At 36.1% G+C, this 27,664-nt stretch overlaps 1 protein-coding gene across 4 annotated transcripts in view; it reads left to right on the forward strand.

The window, feature by feature from the left end:
- Nucleotides 1-27,664, forward strand: part of CDK17 (cyclin dependent kinase 17) — a 91,763-nt gene that overhangs the window by 19,670 nt on the left and 44,429 nt on the right. For 3 of the 4 annotated variants that reach the window (XM_074539593.1, XM_074539592.1, XM_014271797.3), the window contains exons 2-3: nt 17,261-17,409; nt 21,953-21,991. In XM_074539593.1, the coding sequence (XP_074395694.1) occupies nt 17,292-17,409; nt 21,953-21,991 (157 nt within the window). In that variant the 5' untranslated portion in view covers nt 17,261-17,291. The remainder of the gene's footprint in view (nt 1-17,260; nt 17,410-21,952; nt 21,992-27,664) is intronic. The other variant, XM_074539594.1, reaches the window with a different exon arrangement.

Genomic DNA, 27,664 nt, shown 5'->3' on the forward strand with positions numbered 1-27,664 from the left:
ACAGGGAGCTGAGAATTGATGCATACATTTATCCAGAGCAAATCCTTCTTTGAAAATTAGCTTATGGATACATTGTTTACATTATTTTCTTTACAGAAGTACTGATTTTGATGGCATGTTTTTCAACCATGGGCAAGTACAGTGAAGTTACAATTTTTTTCATACTAATGTTTTTCTTGTTAAATTTATCCATTTGTAGCAAAATGGTGATCCACTTCCAGGGATCAAGTACTTGGTTAATTGTCTATACTGCTACATATTTTTCCCATCTATTGTTTAGCCATACCCACTCTTATATATTAGGATCAAATACTGCAAATGTTTTGAGTAACTGTACCTTCGGTAATAATCCATTTATTTCCAAGTAGTCTTGTTCCTTTGCTGAAGTTAAAATAGTTTTATAAAATGTGAAGCATTGCAATAATAAGCAGAAGAAACATTCGTGGTGGCCATACTTTGCTGTAGTGTATTACTTTTTGTAGACAAAAAGAATCAATCTTGTTTCCAAGAAATGAATTCCAGTATGTATGCTTAAGCAATGTGTTGTTGTACAACTGTTAGTGTATTCATGTGTATATAATACTTTATGGAGTCAAGCAAACATTCCTTGCAGATTAGTATCTTATTGTATCAGAAATTTTAGTTGTAGTTCCTTCAAAATCAGTCATAAAATACACATTGAGACAATGATGAAATTATGTAAAATATCAAATGTTCCTGTCAAATTGGCTGAGTCATATTTCTCTCAACTTTTCTCTTTTTGTTATTTTAAATTAAAGGAACTGTTTTGCAGATACAAGACAATTAGAAATAATAACACATTTCAGTATTTTTACTTTGAGTAATTTCTACTCCATGAAATTTAAGTTGGCCGTCTACAGTAAAGGACTGGACAACAGATGGCAGAGTAATGTCTGGCTAGTGATCTACTTCATAGTTTAAAGGAGTACAAGCAAGGACATCTAGTTTTAAAAACAGACTAGAAGAATTGAATTTTCAGAGCAAACTATTTAAGAGCAAAAGAATACATGGTATTAAAACTGAATAACTTTCAAGCACTATGCCTTTGCTTTAAAATGTATCTGATTTACCAAAACCAGTAAATTTATTTGCAGTGCACATGGAAGATTTTACCTAGACAGTGTAAGTAAGAGGTTTGCATACTTCTGTGTTTCTTACTCTGTGTAAGAGTTTGCTTTTGGTTTTGTGCTGGCATCCTCATAAATCACAGCTCTGTCTTTTGCTCTTTCTGAAGAAGAAACAAATTGTTGTTGGTTTACCTGCAGGGGATGAGTTACAATTCTGTTAAAAAACCATTTTGAATATTACCTTATTTCTGAATAAAACAAGATTCCTCTTTGGGTTTTGAAGACTTTTGAGAAATCTTTATAGACCTTATTCTTTACTTCTGTTTCGCAAAGCCTGACTTCCTGTTTCATCACACTTTTGGGCTTTCCACCATTTTTGAGGATGGAATAAACGAAGAGCGTACCAAACTGGAGCTTGCTATATATATTTGTGTCTCTTAGGAATGAGATCAATTTCTGTGGTATCAGTAGTCATCATTCCTTTGACTAAACGTTTAAATTATTTTTAGGAGATAGTAACACTGCACTGACTTAAGGCTTCCTGTGCACAGTAAAGAAAACCGAAGATCTTTGAAGTACTGGAGATCTTGTGTGGCATTTCCTTTCAAAGATTAAAACCTGATACATATTTTAATGAACCCTTAAAGGGCTCACTAATTAGATGAGGCAAATCATTAACATATTTTTCAACAGCATGAAGATATAGTATCACTGTTATTCTCTCTTGCATTATTTTTATAAGAAGACTTCACAGCTATGAACTAGCCTAGACTTTGTCCTTAAGCCTTTTGTGCTCTTCTCACGATTGATTTCTGAAGGAACAACCTCTTGAGGCTGGACACTTCATAGAGCTCTGACTAATTTTGTAAAGTTAAATAAAAAGCAAAAACTATGACAGTGTCAGAGTAAGGAGAAAAATGGTACCTTGACTGAACAATTCTTGTTCCTATGCAAGACACAGACTTAGTTTCAAGATGGTCTTGGTTCTTAAACTTAGAAGGGATTCTTGAACTTTTTTTTTCTTAAAAACACTTGAGAAATGGGAAGGTAAAGATTTGGAAAACAGAATTTCACAAATGTCCTAGGTTGACAGATTTGCTCTGAACCAGGACAAAATTTTACAATAAAATTTCATGACCTGACAGAAACTTTTAAAAAGTTCCATTTGCAACTTAAATTTAAAGCTTTTAGTCTGAGGTGGTTTAGGTCGGTCTAATGGTTCCTAGGGAAGTTGATGGGCGTTTTAATGACTTCAGTGGGAGAGTAATTAAGTCAACAATAGAATAAAAAAGAGGAAAAAAATTTACTCAGTGGTGGAGAAGATTCTTAAAAACAAAATACAGAATAAGAACATTAACCCATAAGTGGACTTCTTGCAAATCCTCGTTTCTTTGATGTGTGAAATAAGGCTGCTCAGGAAGCCATAGGGTTTTGTGGTTGCTGTTTTACTCTGGAAAGCTGTCAGTACAGCTCTCTCTTTATGGGCTCCTGTGCCTCAGCTGCCAGCTGCACCTCCAGCAATAGTGGATTTGTTCATTACTTTCCCTGCAGGATCACCCATCAGTGCAAACTTGATCCAGATCAAGTGTAAGCAAATAATAACACTTCTGTTGACTTGATCAGAGCATGCAACAATGCTGCTTTTCAGCTTTGTGGTGGCTGTGGTAGCACAGTTGATCCTCTGTTCAGTGTAGGTTTGAAACAGAGTTATGCTTAGAGTGTTTTGAACAAATTCATACAGAAAAGCTGGAAAACTCTAGTGCTATGCATCATGTGAATGTGTGGGCTTTTGGTCTAGTAATTAAGCAGGCTAATACCCCGTTTACTGTCTTGAAATGTAGATCAAATCTCTGTAGTTTTCAGTCTTTATTGATGAGAGGACTTTTTGCATAGGAAAGAACTTGCTCTAGTTCTTTCTCATACTGCTTTTCAATACCTTATGAGCCTTCTCTCTACCTCACTTTCTACTTGCTTATCATTTCAATTTGCATCTCTCATTCTTTGCCCATTGCAGTTCCTTGCTCAAACTTCATTCTCCAGTGCTATAGTGGCTTTATCATGGAAGCATCAGTATATGTTTAGCTTTAGAACTTGATTTATTGCAGTTTTTTAAATTGTAGATTCCAGAGTAACTTTGCTAGCAAGAAAAAAATTTGTATGTACTGCTTCACAGTCTCTTTTAGTAAATGTTTAAATATTGGTATGATACTAACAATGAAAATAGATGAGTCTTTTTTTCTTTTCCCTAAGACTGCAGAGTGATAGGACATAATTTCTCCTCAGTAGCTTATATGCTAGAATGAAACTGGAGCTTGATGAGCTGAAGAGACAATTGAAGTAGCTTTTATATAAATTATAATGTGGACTGCCAAGTATAGGTTGAGCTGTTAAAGTGGACATCACAATGAGATTAGGATTGTGTTTGGAACATTATAATCTGTGCAGTTCTTTTATGTTTACTTGGTTGCTTGCCACTTTCAAAGATTTTTGTTTGAGATTTTGCTCAATTTCTTTTGTTTGGTTGCTTTCAGTAACAGTATACCAAGATTATACATATATATATATATATATATATATATATATATATATATATACATGTTATTTCTCTGGAAATTAAGTGGGTTTTTTTAGCAAGCCCTGTTTAATTTAGCAAATCTGGTCTTGTTTCTTGGGAACTATCTTCTTGGGAACCATCTTTACCATCAAGTTAACTGTCATTAACTTGAGTATGTTCTGTATTTTTTGTATAAAGCAAAGGTGATTATGCTTCTACTGCAATTCATCAGACAGAAGGAACTTCATGCCCACCACATGTGCTGCCACCATCAAGTTTCTCCTACTGCTCTTTTCTTAATAAAGCTAATGAATTCAGAAAGGAAATACTTCATAACCACATAACAATTTGTGTCTATTTTATAATTTTGGACCCTACTTCTAACAGTAGAGATAGCTAAGTTGTGAAGATCCAAAGCTCTCTTGATTCTGTAGGATCATAGAATGGTTTGGGTTGGGAGGGGACCTTAAGGATCATCTAGTTCCAGCCCATCTCCATGGGAAGGAGCACCTTGTACTGGTCCAGATTGCTCAAGGCCCCATCCCACCTGGCCTTGAACACTTCCAGAGGCGGTCCACACGTTCTCTAGACAACCAGTTCCACTGCCTCACCACCCTTAAAGATTTCTTTGGACGGTTTAATCTAAATCTACCCTCCTTCAGCTATAAGGCCATTCACCCTTGTCTTATCAATACATGCCACTGTTAGAAGTCACTCTCAAGCTCTCTTGTAGGTCACTTATAAGTACTGGAAGGCACTAAAAGGCCTCTCCAGAGCCTTGTCTTCCCTCAGCCCTTCCTTGTAGGAGAGGCGTTTAAGCCGTCTGCTCATTTTGGTGACCCTCCGCTGGACTTGTTCCAATAGGTCCCCATCTTCCTTGTGGCAGGGGCCTCAGAACTGGATGCAGCACTCCAGGTGAGGTCTCACCAGAGCAGAGCAGAGAGGGAAAATCCCTGGCCTTGACTTGCTGGCCACAATGCTTTGGATACATCTCAGGGTGCAGTTGGCTTTGTGGGTTGCAAGTGCACATTGACAAGACTCATTGAGTCTCTCATTCACTCACACCCCCAAGTCCTTCCCCTCGTGGCTGCTCTAAAAACAACTTTTCAGAATTTCTGAAAGGATTTTTGTAAACATTCATTATCTTACTGTATTGCAATGTTTTTGTTCTGTGGTGAATTTTATTTCCAACTGAATTAAAAAACCTAAAAGTAGATGTCTTATAATCTGTAGTCATAGTGAAAGAAGAATCTGAGCTGTAGAGACAATAACAATCTTTCTGAAGAGCTGGGAACCCCCTAGATTATATCTAAAGATCATTTAAATACCCTGGTAAAAATCCCTTCAAGAAGTGTTCCTTGTAACCTGTGCTAGGGACATACTGTGTTCGGAGATGGGCCTTGAAGAAACATTGTTGTAAGTTTCAGCATTGGTGTGGAATAAAAGATAGCCCAATACATTTAGAATGAGAATTGTAATTTCAAACAGTTGTCCCAATTGTTTGAAATGACTAGTATAAGAATGTTTTTTTAGAAAGAGTCCATGAGATTAATCCAGACAACTGATATCTGACTGTAGAATTTTTTAAGTGAAATTTCTAAATTCAAATTTATTTGAATTTATTTTGAATTTAAAGTAACAAGGTCTGGAAATAGAACCGCAGATTTGTGCTCAATTCCAGTAAATTTGGTCAAAGGGTATGGCTTGTTCCAGTGAGTCATTCTGATGCAAGAAATGGTAATGCTTAGAGGATTATTGTTAGAGATAGTACCTATGTAACATGAACCATGTTGAAAAGAAAAAGTTGAGTTCATTTGCTGTATGAATATACAGTATACTTTTAGGTGGCATATTGGTTGGAAATCCAACAGTTTATTTCATGTGATTGAAATCAGAAATGGCAGAAAGGAGAGTGCATGTCAACCGTTCAACTAAAGGAAGCATGCACAGTTCAGTAGACAGAAAATTCAGTTTTTTATTTGCCTGTTGCATGGTTGCTGTGACCCAGCCTTCCTTAAAACCACTCTTTCCTTGTAACTAGCAAGGTTTGCTTACTGTTACTAAATACAAGCATGAAATTTCCTAATTGTGCTTGTGTATTTTGTTTCTCTGTGAAGCAGACCTATAGTTTACTTCAGTAAACAGCTGTAGTCCCTCTACTAATGGAAGCTTCTGCCGTTCTGGTTTACCATTCAGCTGGTGAGAAGTTTCATTCTCAAGTCTTGTTACAAAAGTGTATTAAAAAGAGTCCAGGGAGATAAAAAATTAAGACTCACTTCATGGCAGCAATCTGGCAGATTTTTATTCTTAAGTTTTCATCAGAATGTAAGAGTGAAATAATTGTATAACTAGAATCTTAAAGGTTTGGTGTTTTTTATTTAAGAAACCTTCTTTAAAAGCAAGTGTAATTAGTATTTCTTAATAAAAACACATCACTTGCTTTATTTATTTTAAAGGTAGATGTGGTTATCAGGTGTTGTGCTGAAGCTGTATTTAAGATGAACAACTGAAATTTCAGTATGGTAGCACCTGATTATTTTATGCTTTACTAACAAGACAGATGGCTGGTTCTTTTGAAGGTCTTTTCTTGGGTTCCCTTTTATTAAATAGTAATGTAGACTAAGTTTAAAGAGAGTAAAGCTATAAATCTGAATTACAAGTACTACAAGTGAAAACTAGAAGCTTGGACTGTTTAATTTCAAGCTTATAGATCCTAGTTACCAAAAGAAAATAAACTGCAATGGGAAGATTTCTGGTTACTCTTCAGCATACTTTGGTATGTTGAAAGGCAGCATACCTGGGTGGTAATGCAAATACAAGCTTCCCTTAGAACACATGTAATATTATTTTAAAGAATATTTTGGCAAAAGAATACTGTTTTCCAAAGCTGTTGAACTGTGTAATTCAAGATCAGCTCAAGTGCTGGACATAGAAATAGTTTGGTGCAAGAGTAGCATGTTCCAAACTTTTAAAGCAACAGGCCTTCTGTTATATCAGTCAAAACATGATCTTTTACTCTATAAGATGACAGATGACGTCAGTTGGACTTTGTACTATATATTTAAGGGTTGAATATAGGGGGAAAACCCAACCAGAGTGTTCCAAAGGAGGCTAAGGAGCAAAGAATCAAGTAGATTTAAAAAAAATTACTAAGGTAACATCTATTGCTCTTACACTTGGCTTACTTGTGTTGAATGTTAGTGCTGCTGTAGCATGGATTGCCTTTGTGTCTCTTCTTCCCAGCACACAGATTCCAGAAAGAAAAAAGCATTATGGGAACCAAATTTCTAAAGGAATTTTCATGCTCATTTCACTTTATAAGCACTTCCACATATGAACAGAGCCTCTAGGTATTGTGGGAAGAAGCAAATTAAAACAGAAGGGAAGAAAGAATTGAGAGGGAGGAAGGAGTTAGTCGTCTCTGTCATTGTAGATTGGTAGTGGTCCAAATTGTCCTTGAGCTTGTTGTGACAGGACAATGGATACTAGTTTTAAATTAAAAGAAAGTAGATTCAGAGTAGATAAAATGAAGATTTTTTTTTTTTTATGCTGGGAATGGTTAAACACTGGAGCAGTTTGCCCTGGAGATGGTAGATGCTCCGTGCCTGGAAATGCACTGTCAGGTTGGTCAGGGTTCTGAGCAGCTTGGTCCAGTTGAAAATGTCTCTGTTTGTTGCAGGGATGTTAGACTGGGTGACCTCTGAGTGTCTCTTCCAAGCCAAGCCATTCTGTGGTTCTCGCTCAACTGGACTAGTTTGAGAGTTACGTCATCTGCTGACATCATTATAGTAACAGGGTTCTTTTTTCTTGCCATGGAGTTTTACAGCAAAACTGCTCCAGTACTTCTCCAAGTGAAGAATTTATTTCCAGTACTGATCTTTATTAGAGTATAATACTATATGATGCTGAAGTAAGATTCTCTGGGGAATTTGAGTCTATGTAGAAGCAAAAATTTGAATTTACCTTTTTATAAAACATTTTCTGTTGGTGAGACAAATCTTAGAGTTTGGAAGCTTTATCCAGATCATTGACAGTAATAGTAGTATCAGCCTCTGCAACACAGTTAACACCCAGAATGGAAAGTGGTTTGCTGTGCAGGGGTTTGGCTCATTGCTTGTCCTTGCCAGGATGAGACTGGGCTCTAACAGCAGAAGAATGATAATGTTTATCGTTTGGAAGAAATTATTTTGAAGATAAATATAAAATTTCACTTCTTTCTTCTGCCTGAGAAACAAAAGAGGGCAAATGTGTCTGCCCAGGAAAAATATATATTTGGAAACAGTATTCTGTGCATCCTGTTTGATTATTTGACTGTTTCTTAACATAAATTTTGTCGTAAAATATACATCTGTCCTTACTCTGCCTTTAAAACGTAGCTTGCAGGAGGATCCTAGAGAATTTCTGCTTTTGTTGATGGTATCAATGTTGCTTGCCTGGCACTAGGCACAGCTGTTTTACCTTTTAATAATTATATTAAAAATAAATTTGCAGACTACTTGTCCTTCAGATTGTGTTTCCTAATTATTCCTGTTGGGTTTAAGGTTATTGACTGACATTAATACTTGTTGCTTTCCAAGGTTTCCTATATACTAATGCTATCTTACTGGTCTGACATTTACTTGCAGATACACAGTTTTCTATTTTAGTGGTTGCTGTTTGTCTCCTCTGCTGCGTCAAGATGGAAGTATTGTCACTGACTCAGTCCTGTTATAACCTTTTGTTGTTGTTTCTTAATCTTCCTCTGGTCTCTGTTCAAGGTCCGCAAAACTTGTTTGGATCCCTTCAGGTAGAGAATTGTTTATACTAAAAGGAGGTGATGTGAAGTTTGAGTGAGCGTCCTTTGAAGTGCTAGACTGTTTGCTCAGTCTGGGAGGGGAGTGGCCTCTCAAACTGATTAACTGGACTCACCCAGATTACATAGTGGTGATTTCGTTGTTCTGCTTAGTTTCAGAATCTGGGAACCTTCTTCTGGACAGCCTCAGTTACTTGGAGGAAGAGTAATATGTAAGATTGTGTGTAAAAGACATGCAGAGAAGAATGATCTGCTCAGGCAAAGAAAAGGAATATCAAGTGATACCGAGAGATCTTGAATCTTAGTATCTGTTAGGCTGCATGTAGAGTTCTTGTTCTTGAGCCAACAGTGACAGTTCTGACAGCTTGATATATGGCAGTTGCCTTTTTTTGTATGTTTAAATAAATTCATACCTTTTTTTTTTTTTTTCCTGGCTTCTTGAACCCTGAAAAATACCTGTTGTGAGGCTGTCATCTGTTGAGACTTAATTTGGGAGCAGGATGTTGGTGCAGGAGTAAGACAGAAGAAGACTCTGCATGTAGTTATTGTGTGGGAATCAGAGTGGCCAGAACTTGTTGCAGTGGAAGAAGGCACTTCTGCTTTACTGTATTTTCTATCCATTTGTTATTTTCCCCTGTCATCTTTCCTTAACAGCTTTTGCTGCTGTCCTTTATTTTGTTCATAGATTGGTTTTATTTCAGATCCCAGGTTTTATTTAGCTAAGCTAAATAGGCTTTTGGCAAAACTGCAGTTTTTCAGGCTATTTTTCTGGTACACAACAGTTCTATCATAGTGCTCCCTGTAGGGACAGTCTTACCTTGGATTTGATGTGCACTAATGATCAGTACTCTCCTTCTGTGGCGGTACTAAATTGGCTTAAGCAGCCTCATGCTTGCCTCTCTTGCTTTGTAGGGCATACTGCCACCACCTTGTTGCCAACACAGCTATTTGCAAAGCTGCTTAGCAAAACATATGTTAAAACTCTTCTTTCTTTCCCAGGTTGTCAGCTAAATAATCAATTGCATTAGGAATAGTGTCTTACATGTTTGGTATCCTTGGCAGTGAATACTGAAATGATCCATGTGTGCACATTCGGTTGACCATTAAATGGCAGCATGAACACTTCAGACAGGCATTTGTCTGAATGTTATAACAGAACAAATTGGTGCCATGCTGGGACAATCTTGACTGCTATGTAAAAACTAATAGAGCAGGGAAATGCTGTAATTGACTTACTGTTCAGAGATTTTCTGTTACTGAGCAATCTCTGAAGCTGTATCAATGACAGGATTGGAGAAAGGAAGAAAAGACAATTTGAAAGTTTTTTTTAAAATACTGAATCAGAGAAGTTTATAGCTTTGGGTAAAAGATGTTCATGTATTCAAACAATTTTTGAACCATAGTTCAAAGATTATTTATTGCCAGAATGAGTTTATTTACTGCTCCTTTGAAATTACCTCTGAAATATCTCAGTGCAGCTGTTAGACTTAGTCAGCCGACTATAAGAAACTGTTTAGGCTGTTGTTTCTGTCAGTACTTGCTTTCTTAGTTGTGGTGAAGTTATTCTGTCTCTCTGTTATTTCAGGACTAGGAGTTATACCATTTACAGTATTATTTTCATCAGAAATCTCTAGAAGAACACAGAGTACAGAAGAGACTGAAAAATCTTAGGCATTAAATGTCTCAGAATTGTCCATTTTATCATACTGTTTTTTTTCTTAATGTCTTGTTTTGTGTCTCTGTGTAATGCCTTCAGTGTATCAGATCTTCTATGTGTCCTGTTATCCGTTAGAAAAATATGCATATATGTCATCAGTACTATAGAATGTGTTCTGTACCATTATGCTTATTGGTCTCTTAATTCACTAAGTGAAAACTCTTCCTCTGTTGCTATATCATTCTTCCTTATTTTTAATTCAAAACCAAGCAGTGTATTACTGTGAAAGAGTTTGTTTTTCCTAGCTTGTTTTCTTTTTTTTGTCTTCTGCATGTACATAGAAGTGTAAGAGAAATGCACCCAAAGTTGTATGATTTTAAACTGTTCATGGCTCTTTGATATTCTTAGGCACAGAGCAGTAAATGGAACAGTTTGATTTTACATTTGCCTGATTGGCTTTACTTTTCAGGACCTTTTGGGTGGCTTGATGAGGCTTTTTTAGTGTTCACGCTGTACAGAACCTGTATAGTTCAGGATGTAATAAACCAAAAATTTGACATTTGGAAGAAAAATTGTGAGCTAGAAAACTAGTTTTTTTTTATATCAGTCTTCATTTTGTGTGCGGTCTTAACAATTACAAATATTTTTTCTTACTCGGTGGGTAATTTCTCCTCAGTGCAGTTAATTTCTGTTCTAAGAGTAAAGGGCCAAACTTTTTTTGTCTTGCTTAGAAACTTGTAGCCTTGTCCTTTGTTCATCCAAACAGGTGTGTCTTTAGTTTTTATCTCAATTTATATTACTCTGATGTCTTTGTCTCTTAGTGCTTGATTCAAGAACCTCAAAATAAGTTGAAAGCTTTTCATTGCCTTAGGTCTTGGGCTGTTAGTAAAACTTTTTTGTTAGCACAATAAGAAGCAAAGGTTGAAGGCTCTGGTGTGGGGGTTCAGATGCTTAGAGGACTGGGGGTTCTGGGCTGAGAGCAACGGGAGTTCGGGAGAAGGTTCTTTGGTGTGAGATTGTTTGATTTTGTGCCTGAACTGTGATGGAAAAAAAAACAAAGCAGCCTTGAAAACTGTGCTTTTTACTGACACAATTGCTCAGGCTCACAAAAGATTGCTGATGCTTTTCAGTCTTAGAACCAACATTGTCTTCTTGAACCTAGAAAGAATTTTCTGTGCAATGTTCTTCCAAAGACTTGCTTGTTTGCAAGACTGAGGAGGATTGTCTCAGAAGTGATAGTGCAACGTTGTCAATCTATTGCTAAAATAATCTGAGTATTAGAGAGCAGCAAGCATTGTGTGCACAACTCTTTTTTCCTATGCTCTATTAAGGCTTTATGATTATTAATCAAAGCTTAAAAAATTACAGACATTGCTTTTGGTTTCCAGTGCTCATTACATCTTTTGAGATCTGAAGTTCTGTGACTGTCTGGTAGTATTTATGTTACATCCATGTAACCTTTTAGTTTTTACCTTCCCCTTCAATAGAAAAGAGCCTTTCAGTTTATGGGTCTGACAGCAAGTGTGGAAGCTTTGCCAGTCAGCTCATTTGTTTTCTTGGCTTAAATGTCAGCCAATTTAACCAGACTCATACTGTGTTTTTTCACTTGGCAGTTGGGAGAACAGAGCCTTTGATAATTAACAAGGAGTTATTAATCAGTACGACATATCTAATCCAGGGAGATCTATCAAATAGTACATCTCTGTAGATTTTGCTGTTTGATACTGCTTGAATCTAGGTGGGAGTGAATATATCTCTACATTTTAAAGAATGTAAACTTGCTGTGGTTACCTAAGTAAAGCTTTTTGAGTCCAGAGAAAGAAGATAAGCATAGGACTGCAAAATTTGATCTTTTGGGCAAATTTGGTGGTTTTCAGTGTTTTAAATTCAGTACCAGTAGCACAGTTAAATATGTCTGTAGTAACGTTCAATATATATTTTTTACTTAAAAGATTAATTTTCAAAAAACTACAAACACCTTGTACTAATTTTTGTCCTTCATTATTCTTTAAAGGCAAAGGGATTGGGGGGGAGGGGCGTGAAGATAAGGAAAAGTATTCATATTCAAAATAAAATTAGGACAGGGTAATTTCCCTATATTTCCTCTCTTTGGAGTGGTTCTTCCAGTTGATGATCTAGATCAGGAGCTGAATATAGATGCTCTCATTCACTTAAGGAGGAGCCTGTTTGCCTGTATTAACTAGTAAGACTATCCTCAGGTAAGAAGTTAACCTTTGTAAATACCTTTGTACCTTCAATTTTGAGTATTTGTTTGGCTGTGATTCTGTAAGTACATAAAAAAAGGCTTCACTGGGAAAGTTCAGTTCCATATTGAATATTGCTCATAAAGGAAAAAAGCTGTGAGCGTCCTTTTGCCCTTTTTGCACTGGGGAGGTCAGACTAAGCTGAGGTATTTGACTTCACAGTTTTCTTTCATCAGTAATAAAGGCCTTGTTTGTCAGGTGTGACTTATATCTGTACAATGTCAGTTCTTTGACCCAATGCAGCATAAAGCTAGTAATTTTTTTAGTAGCTATGCTCCTGACAAGAGAGTCTAGTTGACCATTCTTGTGTTTTTTCCAAAGGCCAACTGTGGAAAAATGCAGTAGAAAATATTTTTCACTGATGTGAACAAATGCCAGTTGAGACAAATACAAAAAATAGATGCAATGACTAAAATTCCATGTTTGTAATCCATTCTTATAGAGCAGAGTTGCGATTGTAAGGAGGTACATCTGTACTATATGTGAATTTTATGAGTGCTCAAACTGGTTTTTCATTATGTTGGATAAATTATCCATATATTTCTCATTAGTGTAACTAATAGTTTTCTCTGTGTTTGATATGCACCATACTGGTATCAGTGGTTGTGTTTATTTTTTAAATTCGGGGAGATTGAGAACAGTTTAATATAGTGGAAAGCTGGTTTTCTTTTTAGAATAAGGGGACAATATCTTTGACAGATGTTTCCTATATTTGTTTGTAATTAATACTGTTTGTAGCACTCTTGAGTTTTTCAGGCCTCTCTTTCTGACACAAGGAGTTCATATATAGTGCTGTTACCTGTTTTCTTTGATGTCTTGTGCCTGGGCTATAGTTTGCTAACCCGTCTTTAAGAGCCATGCTGCATCCATGCTGTTGCTCATGCTGTTAGGGTTTCTGATTTCCTCCCCCTTCTTACAGGTGAGTTTTCCAGAACAAGAGCTGCCTTTAGATGTTTTGAAAATACCGTCTGCCTTGTAAAACAGCCTGTAAAAACAGTCTGGCTGCAACTTCAGTGTTTATCTAAGTGGGAAAGTAATTTTAAAATGCTTAATCTCTATGTAGATGGAACTCGATGCAATATAACTTAGGGAAATAGAGGAGTCAGCACTTAGACTGATCCTAAGCTAATTGAAGTTGAAGGACAGGTTCCCTTTGACTTCAAAGGACTTTGAATCCAGCAAAATCATAGTGAGCTTTTGTTATTTGTGACCCTTGTGAAATAAACTGACTAAAATTTAAGGCGTTAAATAGCTTTATCAGTTTTGAAAATTTTTACTGAATTTGTTTAAACTTACAAGGATTGAGGACACATAGTAATTGTGTATGAATATCTTAATGCCTTACTTTTTTAACTTCCACGAAACTAAGAGTCTGGGAAATTGAAGGAAGTGGAAGGGCTTTTGAGAATGTTAGCCATTGGCAGTTGTAAGACCTCTGAATTTTGGTGACTATGAGTGCAGTCTTGCTGAGTTACTGTTTTGGAATCAAAGTGCTTTCATGTCTGTCTGCAGTACAGCCTGGGTGTTGTGAACATACGTATGTGCTAAATGAGAAGTGCTGTCCTTCAGGCATCGTGGGAGGGATTGGTGTGAATCAGAGAAAGAGAACCAAAACACACATATTTAAATTTAGTCTTACCTGGATCAGTTTAAAAAATTGATTTTGCTTTCAGAACTGTATTATAAAGATCACTTTTAAAAGATGTTGGATTCAAGTGAACTGAGTTAATGACAGTGAATGTTGGAAAGTCGAAAAGGTAGATTTTAGCATTGTTTTCAAGGATTAACTTATATTACTTTGAAAGACAAAAAGAACGGTTTTTCAGGGTTAGACTGCAGATTGTTTGTAAGGAGCAGCAGTTCCTTTAATACAGTTTTGCTTCTTTTATTTCATATCAGTATAAGGATTGAACAAATATGTCTCTGCCAGCTTTTGTAGGTTGTATCAGATAGTGTCATATCAGATTGCTTGTCCTCATTCTGTCTGCAGGAGACTAGAATTTGCATTAGTTGCATTCAAGTGTATGCCTCTATCTACTGTGACATCTGAAATACTTGATTTGGGTATGACTTACTCAGAGTAGAGAAATTTGCAGAATAGAATAGTCAAGCCTGTGGGCTCTGTTCTAAAGCTAAATGTAGAAATAACTGTATTCTTTTCACAGTCATTAAGAATTTGAGAAAACATTGCTTCTACATGTATATTACTAATCAAGTAACTCCATTTTGGATTTAAACTAGATTTACTGTTAAAGGGAGATAAGAAGTATGCATCTGCTATTAAGTGCTGAAAATGAGTATCAGACAATTTGGACTTTTCTGTGAAAGCACTGTCATTTTAGAGAACCAGTGTTAGTTTTGGATTGTACGGATGATATTTTCAAAGCTTTGTTCACTGATGTCTTGTCTTAAACTTCCAAGAATGAGCAGCTTCTGCAGCTGGCCATGAGAATAAAGAAGTTGAAAAGAGGACATTCTAAGTGCTAGATACTAGTCAATACTTCCTTTTTTTTTTTCTTTTCTTCTTTACAATTCTGAACTAGCAAGAATACTGGTGCCTTAAGGGAGAAAAATTTGTTTTCATATCAGTGAGCATCTTTTCCTTTAAAATGCTGACATACATTTCAATAGAAGAGAACATTCTGTCACATGTGGATTCACACTCCTCATTCTGTTTCACTGTTAAATTATTTGAAAATCAAGCCATGAATTAATTCCAAATGTTAGCAAAAATGGTACTTCATTACTCCATGAAACCCTGCCATAACAGGAGAAATATTGTAATTATAGTAAACAAAATACTTTGGGATTTTTTAATTAGCTTGAGATTTAAAATGTTTCCTGGATTTTCTAATCCATATATCTGTTAATTTATATGTAATATTCTTCAGCAGTAGACCTTTTTGATTAAAAAATTGTGTAGGTTTAAGTACTTGCAGGATCAAAAGCCAGGAATGGTGTGTTTCCCTTTAAAGGCACCTGTTTTTTCAGTTGCTGCCCAAGTGGAAAATTGGAAAGAAATTGTTGTGCTGTCAAATAGCTTTAGGGCATTACATAGCTAAAAATTGCATGTATCCTTTTTTGAGAATAATACAGGTAGGAAGATGCAAGTTTCAAAAAACATCATGGGACAGTTGAGTAAAACTACACATAAATGATGTGTCCTTCCAATTTTTTTTTACCAAATTGGCCTTATTAGAGAAACATGGGCATTTATTTTGAAAAAGTTTGAATGCAGAAATAAAACACTTTCAAGTAAGATCTTTGTAGCCTGGTGCTAAACAGGAAAAATAAATGTTCCCTCTGGATTGCTATCTGAATGCAGTTTCTTAACAATAAGAATATCCTGCTTTTGACTTGAGAGAGTAAAATTATTCATACTTAGGTATGGCTTTATTGCACATACAGCAGTGCATTAAAGGGGCAGTTAAGAAACTGCTGGCTTAACTGTATCTACAGCAGTATATTTTATTTCCTATGTATCTCTACCTAGTGCCTGAATGATTGTGCTTTATAGTAGCTGTGATTGTCTGAGATGTTAGTTACCCTGTTTTGTAATCCACCTCTTTCCCCTTGGATGCAGCTGTTGCTTTGCCAGTGATTTTACTGTTTGTCTCAGACTTTGGAGCTCATATCCCAGTGGTCTTTTATCCACCCCTACTGTGTTCCTGGTGGTGCTAAACAATCTAATCTTGTGAAATTCTGCTACCACCAGCAGCCACTTTCAGATTTGTTGTACCAATTTGTTCTTCTTTTTATTATGAAGCAGCTTAAAAAAGAGTAAGTTCGTTGAAATGTGTATGCTTAACGGGACGTTGTCAATATAAAATTGTATTCACTATTTGTTATTAAATGTGGATCTTTGGCATACTACTTGTTGCATTTCTCTGTTTAAATGAGAACATTGAGCAAAATTTGATTTTATATGTGAATTATGAATTTTTGGAAGGCAAAGAACCTCATGGGAGGGGGGAAAAATACATGAGCATTTCAGACTTCAGTATGCTGTGCTTGTGTTGAACACTGCATATGTGATTCTTGGAGTCTATGAGCAGATGAACAAGTTAGAGAGAAATAACATCAAGGGTGAACTCTCCATATGGAGTAAGCAGAGACAGAACTGTGCCTCTTGTTATGCAAGGGCACACGTATGGCGCACCACAAAGTTCACTTGCCAGCTCAGACTTGTGGCAGCATGTTTATTGACCTGGACCTTTGTTATTATGGTTTGTTTGCCCACAGCTTCCTAGGGACAAAGTGCCTTCTGCTTTGTTCCTAGCTCCATCCTACTGCTTGACTCTTAAGGGAAACATCCATCCTAGCCAGAGTTTTGTTACCAGACCCTGGTCATCCTATTTCTCTAGGTGGGATGGTGTTTGAGAACTGCTTTTGTGTTTAAGACTTTCAGCATTGTCCCCTTCTTCTGTTTGGAAAAAGGGTAGAATAGAGAGGAGTTTGGTAAGTTTTCATCATAAAAAATTGGACTGAAAAAGAGAAAGGGTTACAGTCTCCTTCTCATTAGTGGGATTAGTGAAAGACACTGTGGAGGAGGCCACAGAGCACACACTGATCTAGTTCTCAGATGACTGTTTCCTTTATTATTGGACTGTAAAATTGGTTATGATGTTAGCTGTTTTTCTAAAACAAAAATCCAAACAAGTCCAAAGGTTCTTTTTTTTTTTCCAAATAGAAATAAAAATTGCAAAAATGTATGGGCATCAACCTCTCAACACATTCATCTTCAGTCCAGTAGAGTAATCTTGCTTAGGGATATTATTTTAAGTATAACTTGCATATTGCCCAAATTTTCTGTAAGCCTTCCTGCATTTTTATGTCAGTCAATTAAACTTCATTTTCTGATTACCTAATTATTTCTCACTTTTTGTTATTTATTTTTGTTTTCAGGCTTCCTTAAGCCAGACTCAGTATCGATAGAATGAAAAAATTTAAGAGAAGACTTTCCTTAACCTTGCGAGGAAGCCAGACCATCGATGAATCGCTGTCTGAGCTAGCAGAACAAATGACAATTGAAGAAAACAGCAGCAAAGATAACGGTAAGCATGTCTTTTACTTTGTAGAAAATGTAAGAATTTTGTCAGGCCCTATTCAAGTGAGCATTGCTGGGGTTTATTTAAATTTTCACAGTTGCAGGGATTTTCTCTCTAACCTTTTTTTTTTTTTCTTATATTCCACTACCCTAGTTCTTTGAACAGGTTGATATGGTATTACATACTGGTTTGGTTTGCTTTGGTATTGAACTGTCATACAGCTATTTATCAAAAGCTACCTAAATTTATCTTTTTATGTCGTGTGCACCAAGGCTTATAGATGCTCTTGCAGTATATTGAAATCCATTGTATGGGTTTAGTGAGTCTCACATCAGCTTCATATGGCTTCAAATTCAGTCTGTTCTCAAAATCATTATTTAGTAATATGATTGACTAATTGCTTAAGCATTCCGTATAAAACTGTTTACCTTACACTGATGATGCAGTGCAGTAGTCTAAATTCTGTCATTTCTTCATGTCTCTCAGAAGTACTTCTCTTCACCACTATGAAGGTGACTAGAAACATTCAGGATAACCAGCTTGTCTCTGTATTCTTACATAAGTCTTTGGCTGATCCCATAGATGTGTTGGCTGCTGTGAAGTCCCCATTAGTGATGATGCCGCTTTTGGATGCAATCTGCAGTAATGATGACTGGAAGAGGTTTTGTTGCTTTTTCTGCTTCCTGGGCTGCAGCATTTAAGTCATATTTCATCTTCAGTGCTGATTAGTGTTATTTTTTGCTTTGCTGATATCTAAGATTTTTTTGTTTATCAAGATATCTGAATTTTATTTTTGCCCCACTTCACAACAATAAAGGATTTTGAGTTTTCCCATTGAAAACTGACAGGGCCAGGAAATTTGAGTAGAGGTAGAGACGATGGAATTTGCCCTGCAGATTTTTAAAGCTCTGTGCGAGATACATTGCATAACAAGATTTTGAGAGCAGAATTTACCTTTGTCAAAACAAAGCTAATAATGTTTTTCATTTTTACCTTCAATCCCTGGTATATTCATTGCTGTTGTCCTGTTTTTAATATGGGCCATGCCCAGTATTTTGGGAGACAAGGTTTATTACAACTTCTTATATGTTGATATAGCAGGTCTACTCTGCAGCAACAATTGCAGTACTTCTGCACTATCTGTTAAGTCGGTTTTGAGACACTGAGTTTGTCCCACGTGATTTTGCTTGTATTCGCCTTTGTTACTGATGCATATTTTTTCAGACCTGTATATACTTCTGCAAGATTGATTTCGTTATGTAAATAAGTGAAACAGTTACTTTCATGCTGAGAAATGAACATTAAAAAATTGTTACCGGCATCATTGAGTGTACTGAACTGGGTTGCTGAATTGATTCATTGAAACTGAATCCAGGAAGAATAAAAAGATTTTACCTTAAACTGGACCATGTGCTGGGTATCAGCTCGAGGGACAGAGAACACAATTACCTGTTTACAGAAGCATAAGCTTATGTCATCTTAAGCCATCTATAAAACCATTTGCAGCTTGTAATATTTACCTGAGAATAATCCCAAACAGTAAAACTTGGATGTCTGCATGCTTGTCACCAAACTGTGACAAGCTTGTCTTGTCAGTAGATATTTAAAGGGTTAAAATAAGTAAAAAATACAATTCAAGAAAACTGTCCTAATTGCAAATTACTTATCTAACTTTTAGTGCTCTTTTTATTTTTCTTTCCATGGTAATTCATTGGCCAAAGGGAATCTTGCGTATTAAAATTGTAATAATGACATATGCAATGTTTATACCTGCAGAACATTGTTGGTGCCTTAGTACAGTCTTCTTGGATACACTCAAGGTGTTGTAGAACCTCTTGAAAGAAGACAAAGAGTATAAACTGTACTTTGCTGGGCCTAATCTTTAACTCATCCCTTCATGTCATTAAAAAAAGTTTTACTGACACTTGCTACCTTTTTTCAGATTCTTCCAGAAAGCAATTATTAGTACTTGTGCTATCTTTCATCTTGCAGATGTGAACAGGATACTACATTGTGGATTTTTGTTTTCCTTTGTTTTTCCTTTCTGACCCTACTTTTCTTAGAAAGTAGGGTTGGAAAATGCTTGCTGCTCTAGCTAGTCTTGCTTTTCTAAAGGATGCTATAACTTTCTCACAGATGAAGATATTTTGGAAAGAGTATTTTTCAGACAGACCACAGGGATTGGGCTTTGGGTAATGATTGTTGAAAAAACAGCCAAGAAATTAATTTTTTCTTTTGGTGAAAGACTAGTTTAGTAAAGAACTTTGCCTGGAAAAAATCCTTCAGTGGGCATTTAAAAAAATTTGCTGACAAAGGAGTGCTTCAATGAGAAAGGTTTTCCTTGGCGTCTTACAAAATCACAGTGCTAAAAAGCCTGCACTAATTGTAAATATCCAACTGAGACGCATGAGAGGATGTAGTCTCTTGAAGAATATTTTAAAGTGATAGCTGCACTATGATCTTGAAAGTACATCCTTTACTGCGGTGGTGCTGATCTCAGGAGGCAGGAGTAACCATCTCCTTAGTTCTGCATTTAAGAACAAACAGCTCCTTTACCCTGTGGAACAGAGAAACAAATGTGCCCAGTTAAAAGGCTTTGAATCTGTTCCTGAAGAAACTTAATGTCTAGTAAATCAAAGGCATGCCAGTGTATTAGTCTACAGAGATTTAGAGTCAGGGGTACAAATAATCTTCAGAAAGTGATTCTTCATATGTGCTTTATTTTCAAGCATTACATCATGAACTTGGGAAATAAGAGTTGAAGGGGATTGAAACTGTACATTTCAGGTCAGAAGGCAAGACTAGATCCTGAATGTTGAAGGCCTTTACAGCAAAATTTAATTCCATTGTTATTGTCCAATTCTTTTAAGTTTTTCTTTCTAGTAAATCGCTCATCTTGTCTCCTGTCATTCCATGCTGATGGCTGTGTTCACTGAGGGTTATAATTTTATACATGCTATTTTTTTTCCTTCCTGGGAAACAGCTGTGTTACTGGGTTATGGAGATTGTAGAGACTGTGTCCATAGAAAACCACATATGTGCTGACCTAGAATCCAGACTTATCTCCATCTGATTTATATCCTGCAAAATACTTATATATATAATTTTTATACAAATATGTATATAGACATATAGAGATATATTCTGTAAAAATCTTTGTTATAAGTTGCAGTTCAGCACTGCCATTCCATTGTACATAGTATTAGGGACCTTTCCTTATGGTCACCTGTTTGCAATAACCTGCGTTATTGCCCCCCTGCCAAATGTTTTTTTCTCCCAAAACAATTGCCTGTGATTTCAAGTTAACTGCAGATCCCATCCAGAGGCCCACCTTGTCATTTGCTGCAGCTTTGAGTGGGTTGTTTCAAGATTCAAAGAACAGTACTCCTAATGTAGAACAAATTGTCCCATTTGTAGTTCGCAGCCACAAAAATAGATCCATAACTTTTGATTTCTTTGCAGTGCATTGGTACCACTGAATCAGCTCCCCTTTTGTATGCAGTCTCATCTAATACACAGCCTCCTTCATCGTGTGATGTCAGTACAATCTCAGTATGCATCACTCATCCATGAGCAGCAAAATGGGATTAGCAGGGATCAACCCATATTGTTCAATGCAGTAACGCAGAGCTGTTGCACTGAATATAGAACAACCATTGGGCTTGGGTTTTTTGGAACACCATCAAATTATTTAGTGACCAGAAACCTATATATAATTTAATCTTTCATACAAATTATGTTCATCATAATTGGCTTCTGGGTGAGGAAGCACTGCCAAATCAGGTCATAAACCATAAAAATAGAGGTACCAGTGAAATACGTAATAATATATCTGAAGCCTTATGAACTGTGGACTGTATGAAGTATACTTCGGGCTAGTCTTTCATCTGAGGACAAAAGCTTTTCTTGGTCTCTGGTGTTTCAACATATAAAACCAATTAGGTGGATTTGTTGTTTATTTTTAATTTTTCATACTAACAATGCTTGCTTTTTTAATTCTAGATTTTACCTTAATATATGTATTTTGATTAATATTGACAATATAAAATGATAATTTGTAGGAGTTGATAACTAAATTTACCCATTAAATTTTTCTTTGGCAATGACACACTAATGAAATCTGGCTAGAAGTGACATCCAAATCATGCATATTTAATGCCTAATTAAGTGTAAAATTTATGCAAATACTTCAAACACATATGATCTCTAGTGAAAGCAAAAAATGTGGCTGTATTGTCTGACATTATGAAATGCACTATCACAAACTCCAAGCATGCTTTTAAGAATAATTGCAAGACACATTCCAAAATACAGCCACAGCTCTTGCATTAATTTATAACTAACTTGGAAAGCCATCTATTTTGTTGGGGTTTTTGGTACAGATAAATACACATGTGTATAGTAAACAATAAAAGGTGTCATTCTGATAGAAATGGCTACATGAATTTGTAAAATAATACTTATCTTCATTTGGTCTCTTTTAGCTCAGTGATGTGATCATAGGATCCAGTCTCATGAACACTTGCATAATTTTTTTGTAATTTTACAGGTGTGAGTAATAATGGAAGGATCAGCTACGGTAAAGTGCGTAAGTGTTTTTTAGGTTTAAGGCATTAATGGCTAGTTAATACTCTGATAAGAGGGATGAATGTTTTTACAATTTAACACATTGCAATACTGTCTCAGAACATCCAAACGCCTTTGTAGTTTTAATCATTTCATGTCATCTTCAACAGAGCTGAGAAATTTCCATTACATCTGCTATGTGTAATTCCTTGAGTATGGAAGGAAAACAGTGTGTTGCAACATATTTTCAAGACAGTGTTCTTGAATTGAAAATATGAGCACAGAAATGCTTACTGGTAATAAATTGGTAAAATTTCTCTGTTGATGTTGGAGGAAAGTATCAGTATGAAGATGTGGGTGGGTAGAGGGAGAAGAAATCCCCAGAACTGCTAGAACTCATTCTAGAACTACAGATTACTGTGAGTAATTGGTAGCTTTCGCAGGTAAACACTGATCCTTGTACTGTCCCTTACACTGTACTGGCAATGTTTTTATTATAGTCTGTATGTACTCTTCTGTGCTGTGGTTTGCATCCTTTTTTGTTATTACTGTTCAGTACGGTTTCTCCATCCCACGTATGCTGCACAACATAGTGTTCTTTCTTCCCTTCTGTTTTAATTTGCTTCTTCCCACAATACCTAGAGGCTCTGTTCATATGTGGAAGTGCTTTTAAAGTGAAATGAGCATGAAAATTCAGTGCCTGAAAGCATGCTGCAGAGACCCATAGTCTTGGAGGGCTGTGTGGGGGCTTTGTCCACTCATAAATGTTTCCTTAGAAGTAGAGTACAAGTTTGGCAGGGAACATAATGTTTAGATGCAGAAGTGGACTCTCTTAATACTCCAGATTTTTGTTAGTGTAGGCTCACTGATGAATATGCAGAGATGCTTTTCAAATGGTATTCAGGTGGAGTCGTTAAGTATAGAAAAGTAAAATGCACATAAGTAGCCAACACTGTTTCTGAAAGTAGGACAAAAAGGAGCCAGATCCTCTCTTCTCTGATCTGGTTGGCAGCCTGGTCTCACAGATGTTTGCATTGGGAGTTGTCTGTGTGAATGCGAGGATAGAGGCCAGGGATACTTGTATCTTGGCTGTGGTATTGACATGCATTGAATTAAATTGTAGCTGAAATCTTTTTTCTGAAGGTTTTGGTGTAGTGTGATGCCTTTTGCAGTTACAGTTTTAAACTGATGGTGTGTTATGCTTGATATGATTTAAGGTACAGAACTACCATGCTTATGTTCCAGTATAGGTTCTGATGACCAAAAATATTATCTGAGAATTACCTTCTGAGCAGTATGAAATAAATAAATCTTAAAGGCAGGGTTTTGGTTTTTAGTATATTTCACTTGATTGTGATCTTTATTTTTTTCATACCTAGAAGGCAAAACCTTACTCTGCGTGAAATAACTTTGAAAGGTTTTCTATAGTGTTTTTTAGATGTCTTGATCTCATTCTTTGCCTTGTGTATTTGTAGTTTGCTTTTGCCGTTAAGACAGAAAAAAATCTGTCCTTTCTGTCCTAAATTTAAAAAAAGGTATATTGGACTTTACACTGCATTTTAATAATTGAGGTACTTCATTTCTCAGAGGAGGCTGACAACTGTGTTTCTTCAGGGTTATATTAGCATATTTTTTTCAAATGTTCTACCAGTATTTTTTGCCTTGTGTTATGCAGGTGAGGAACATTTGCTCTGGAACAACTGCTGTCCTCAAATGGATTAATTTGAGCAATGGGAGTAATCCCTTGAAGTTTTGCCAAATTTTTAAAATTGTAATATTCAGTAGTTTGAGGATTTCATCTTATTGTTTAATGACAAACACTGGTTTAAATGGTATTGAGTGGTTGTTCTGTTTTTAGAGTGACTCAATGTTTTCCTGGGTATCACATAACAGAATCCAAGGAAACAAACCCATAAAATAATCTATAAATACCCAGTATTTTGTAGTGTTCCTCATCCAGCTCCTGGAGAGTACATCTATAGCAAGCGTATTGCTGCTTTGGGTTATTTAAATGTATCTTATATGGAGGCTGTCACCTGCAATCAACTAATTTTACTGAGTGGGTCTGACTGCCTTACAGCAGTGTAATTAAAATTTATACAGTGCATCATGCCAATTCTATAATATCAGAAATTCACCGGTTTACATTCTAGATTTTTTGAAGAAAAATAGGGCTTCTTGACAACAGCTTCTTTAGCAGTTTGTTCAAAATATTTTATATTTCAATTCCAAAAAAAAAAATCAGATTTTGTTATGTAAAAATTGAATAATCATTAGCAGAGCCTAACATTCAGATCAGGTAAATGAATGTGTAGTAGATGGTGCTGAAAAATGAGTAAGTTACATGACAGTAGCATTTGAGAAGCCTACATAAATAGTTCTAAAAGGTTGTGATGATGCAGTATAAGCTTCATGAATGCGAAGCTGTTCAGAGAATGAATATTTAATTTCACAAATGTAGATTTTTGACACTTTTCCATTCCCCATAAATTGGAAATGATAAAAAAAACCTTATAAGTTTTCTGGAGCAAGGGTGAGGTCAAGGTGGTGGAAAAGAAACTGCATTGAATCCTGTCCTATAAAATCCAGTAGTGGATTCTTGAGACACTTAGTGAGATTTTCTTACACTTGAGCCAGTCCAAAGTCAAGTTGCAGCTTAAAGTGTCAAGTGAGGTTCTGCCTCCATCCTTCTGTCAGCAGCTGTGCTCTGCATACCCCATAGTCATCTAGTTCAAAAACCTGAATCAAAATTACATTACTTTCTTGTTGGGAGGCAGAGGGAAGAACCTTGAGGCACATTTTTGGTAGAAGCAATGAATTGTGGCAGTCACAAAGATTCATCCTTACTTAGAGTGTGGGCATGCCTGGATTCAATCCCCATTCTATACCCCAATCAATAATCATAAATGCTAAGTCTTCAGTATTTCTTACTTTGATTAGAAAATCTCCACATGTGTATTTTAACTTTATGAATTTAAACTATGTATTTATATGGTCTACATGTCCAGAATGGATAGTGATTGTGGAATCAAACATTTTTTTGCAGACATACTCGTCTCTGTCAGTGATGTTTGATTTAAGGGAAAATGTCACCTTGCATGGCTGGTGATTTAATTCTTGTTAAAGCTAGTTGAAGAAAATACCATTGCAAAATTTAGGCAGGGAAATGTGAAAAACAGCTTGGTCTCTTTGTCACATAATAGTGATACTCATGGGACATAAAAAAAGAAAGACTTAGTTGAGTATGTGATAATATATATTCATAAAAAGTGTTTTAAAATGCATTTACATTCCTAATGAAAACACTTTCTCTCTTTAATCCACCAGCTGACTGACGTGTGACAGTATGTCAGTTGCTGAGGCTGTGCAAAGAAATGCCAGCAGTTCTGCAGGCTCTCTGGAGCTCAGCTTAAGTAAATCCAGTTAAGTAAATCCAGCACAGGAAAGAAAGTGGTAGTGTGGGTTTTTGTTATCATAGATGGATGAGGAAAAGAAACATTGTGGATTCATTGAAAAATTGCTTAACTCAGGAATAATTTCAGGTCAAGGTTTTTGGTTAATTTAAATTGCAGTTAAAGGAAGAAGACGAAGCCTCTTTATAAAATTGTTGGGTTTAGTTAATTCTTTGGACAGGTTTCTTGGTTATATACACTGCTGTTCTACTTGACTCTGCCAGTTTTCATAATTATGAAGTAATAAAAGTCTCGTCCACTTACACAATTGATTTGTCTCAGTGGTTCATTTGAGTTGTTTTATGGTTTTGTGTGTTGGTTAGCATTGGTGTTGGCTTTATTTAAAAAGGAAAGCAGTGGTACCTCACTGGGTACAATGTTTTCTTAAAATAGGTGTGTGTATTCCAAAGCATTTCATGATCTAGCAACTCTTCAACCATTGTTAAGCCAGACTGATTGTATTTTGAGCAACATTTTCTTTGAACAGTGCTGTTGGATTTATTTTGGGTTATGGCAACAGCGACGGAGGTTTGAACGACAGAATGTGAGAAGTACAAGAAAATGATCCAAATTATATAAAGGGTTACTCAGCACTCACCAAACTTGAACATCAAGTAATACAACAGTGCACAGTCACCATGCATTGCTCAGTTTTAACCCTTGCTGAAGGTGCACACTTAAACAAGATAACATGGACATGGTGTTTAAAATAAGGAGGGTGTGTTTTTATAGATATAAAAATAATGTGCATATGTGGATGTTCTTTTTTAAAGGGTGTCTATTGCAAGAATTGTTCAGGGACAATGAAAACTATGTGGTCATCCTGTACATTAGTATAGTTATAAATATTCTCATTGAGAATGTTTTTTAACTTCTTTCACATTGAAAGACTAGATTTGCATGATAGTTTAGTATGCTGCCTAAGAAATGAAAATGTTGAAATGGCATTGCTTGAAAGATGAGTCTAAGATTACATGATGTTGTAGCCAAAATAAGAAGAGAATGTAATAACAACTGATGAAATACAATATAAGAAAAACCACTGAAAAGTCTCTGTTTCAGCTTGTTTTCTATATCAGTTTGTTTTATTGGTTTGGAGCTACAGATTGTAGGGTGAGGAAAGAGAGCTGGAGATAAATGGCTAATAAGACCCTTGCTGGAATGGTTGTGCCGGCAACAGCCAGCACAAGTAAATGGCCAGGTGCTGCAGAAGTGTTGTGTGTAAGGACAGCTGGAGTTCTGCCTGTCTGTTCTCCAGGCTCTGAGGATGACATTTGAGGACAAGTACAAAGTACAGCATCATTTCCCCAGTGTACTGTATCAGTTTCTGGCTCAGAGACTTACTGAACTAGGCAAGTCTCTGTGTGGTTAGTAACCCTGAGCAGATTGCTTGTTCAGTCTCCTTTGACTCTTGCAAGTTTGGGTAGTTTTATCATCCTGTGCAAGGAGTTTCCGCAGAAGAATCATTTTGTGTGCAGTATGCAACCTGCCATGGCTGGCTTTTTCACTCTTGTGCTGAAGGAGGTGGTGGATGCAGCAGATTCCCAGGTGCCCTCTTCAGCCCTTCAGTGAGTCTGTGGGTTGTGTCGTGCTTCTGTTGTTGTAATCTACATGAGAGAGGAGTACGAGATGTGGGCATGATCTCAAAATGCAGTAGATCCACACAGTGAATTTTTAGTGGTTTTTTACTGACCTTTTAATTTCCACCATTCATTTAGCCTATAGCTGAGTATTAAACCAACAGCAGCACATGGCTACTGAGTTATATTTACCAAGTAGAGTGACACTAAAGTAAGGTATGTTTATGAGTTTTATATAGGGGAAACATTTTTTAAAGACTAATCAAACCTATAATCCCAGAAATAAATTATAAGCAGTTTCTGTAGATATAGGTAGTAAATGCATATAACTTTTACAGTTTAGACACATTTTATTCAAGGCCAGACACTTGACTAAACTTGCATCTTAGAACTGCCATGTTGTACTTTAAATATAGTGATTCACCATATTAATAATTATGAAAAAAATGGATGTGAATTAAATGAAAATGTAACTTCAAAAGAAGTACTTGTGAGACTTTGGAGAGAGAGGGAGTTGAATAGTTTTTTTAAAAGCACTTTTTAAAATTCTTGTATTTCCTAAATGCATGAAAACTGTAATAAGCAGTCTTGTAAATTAATTTCCGGCAAAGGTTTTCTTGATCATTTTCAATATTTGCTCCAACTCTTGGCTGTTACTGTCAC

This window comes from Zonotrichia albicollis, chromosome 4 (assembly GCF_047830755.1).
Source record: "Zonotrichia albicollis isolate bZonAlb1 chromosome 4, bZonAlb1.hap1, whole genome shotgun sequence".
Taxonomy (NCBI): domain Eukaryota; kingdom Metazoa; phylum Chordata; class Aves; order Passeriformes; family Passerellidae; genus Zonotrichia; species Zonotrichia albicollis.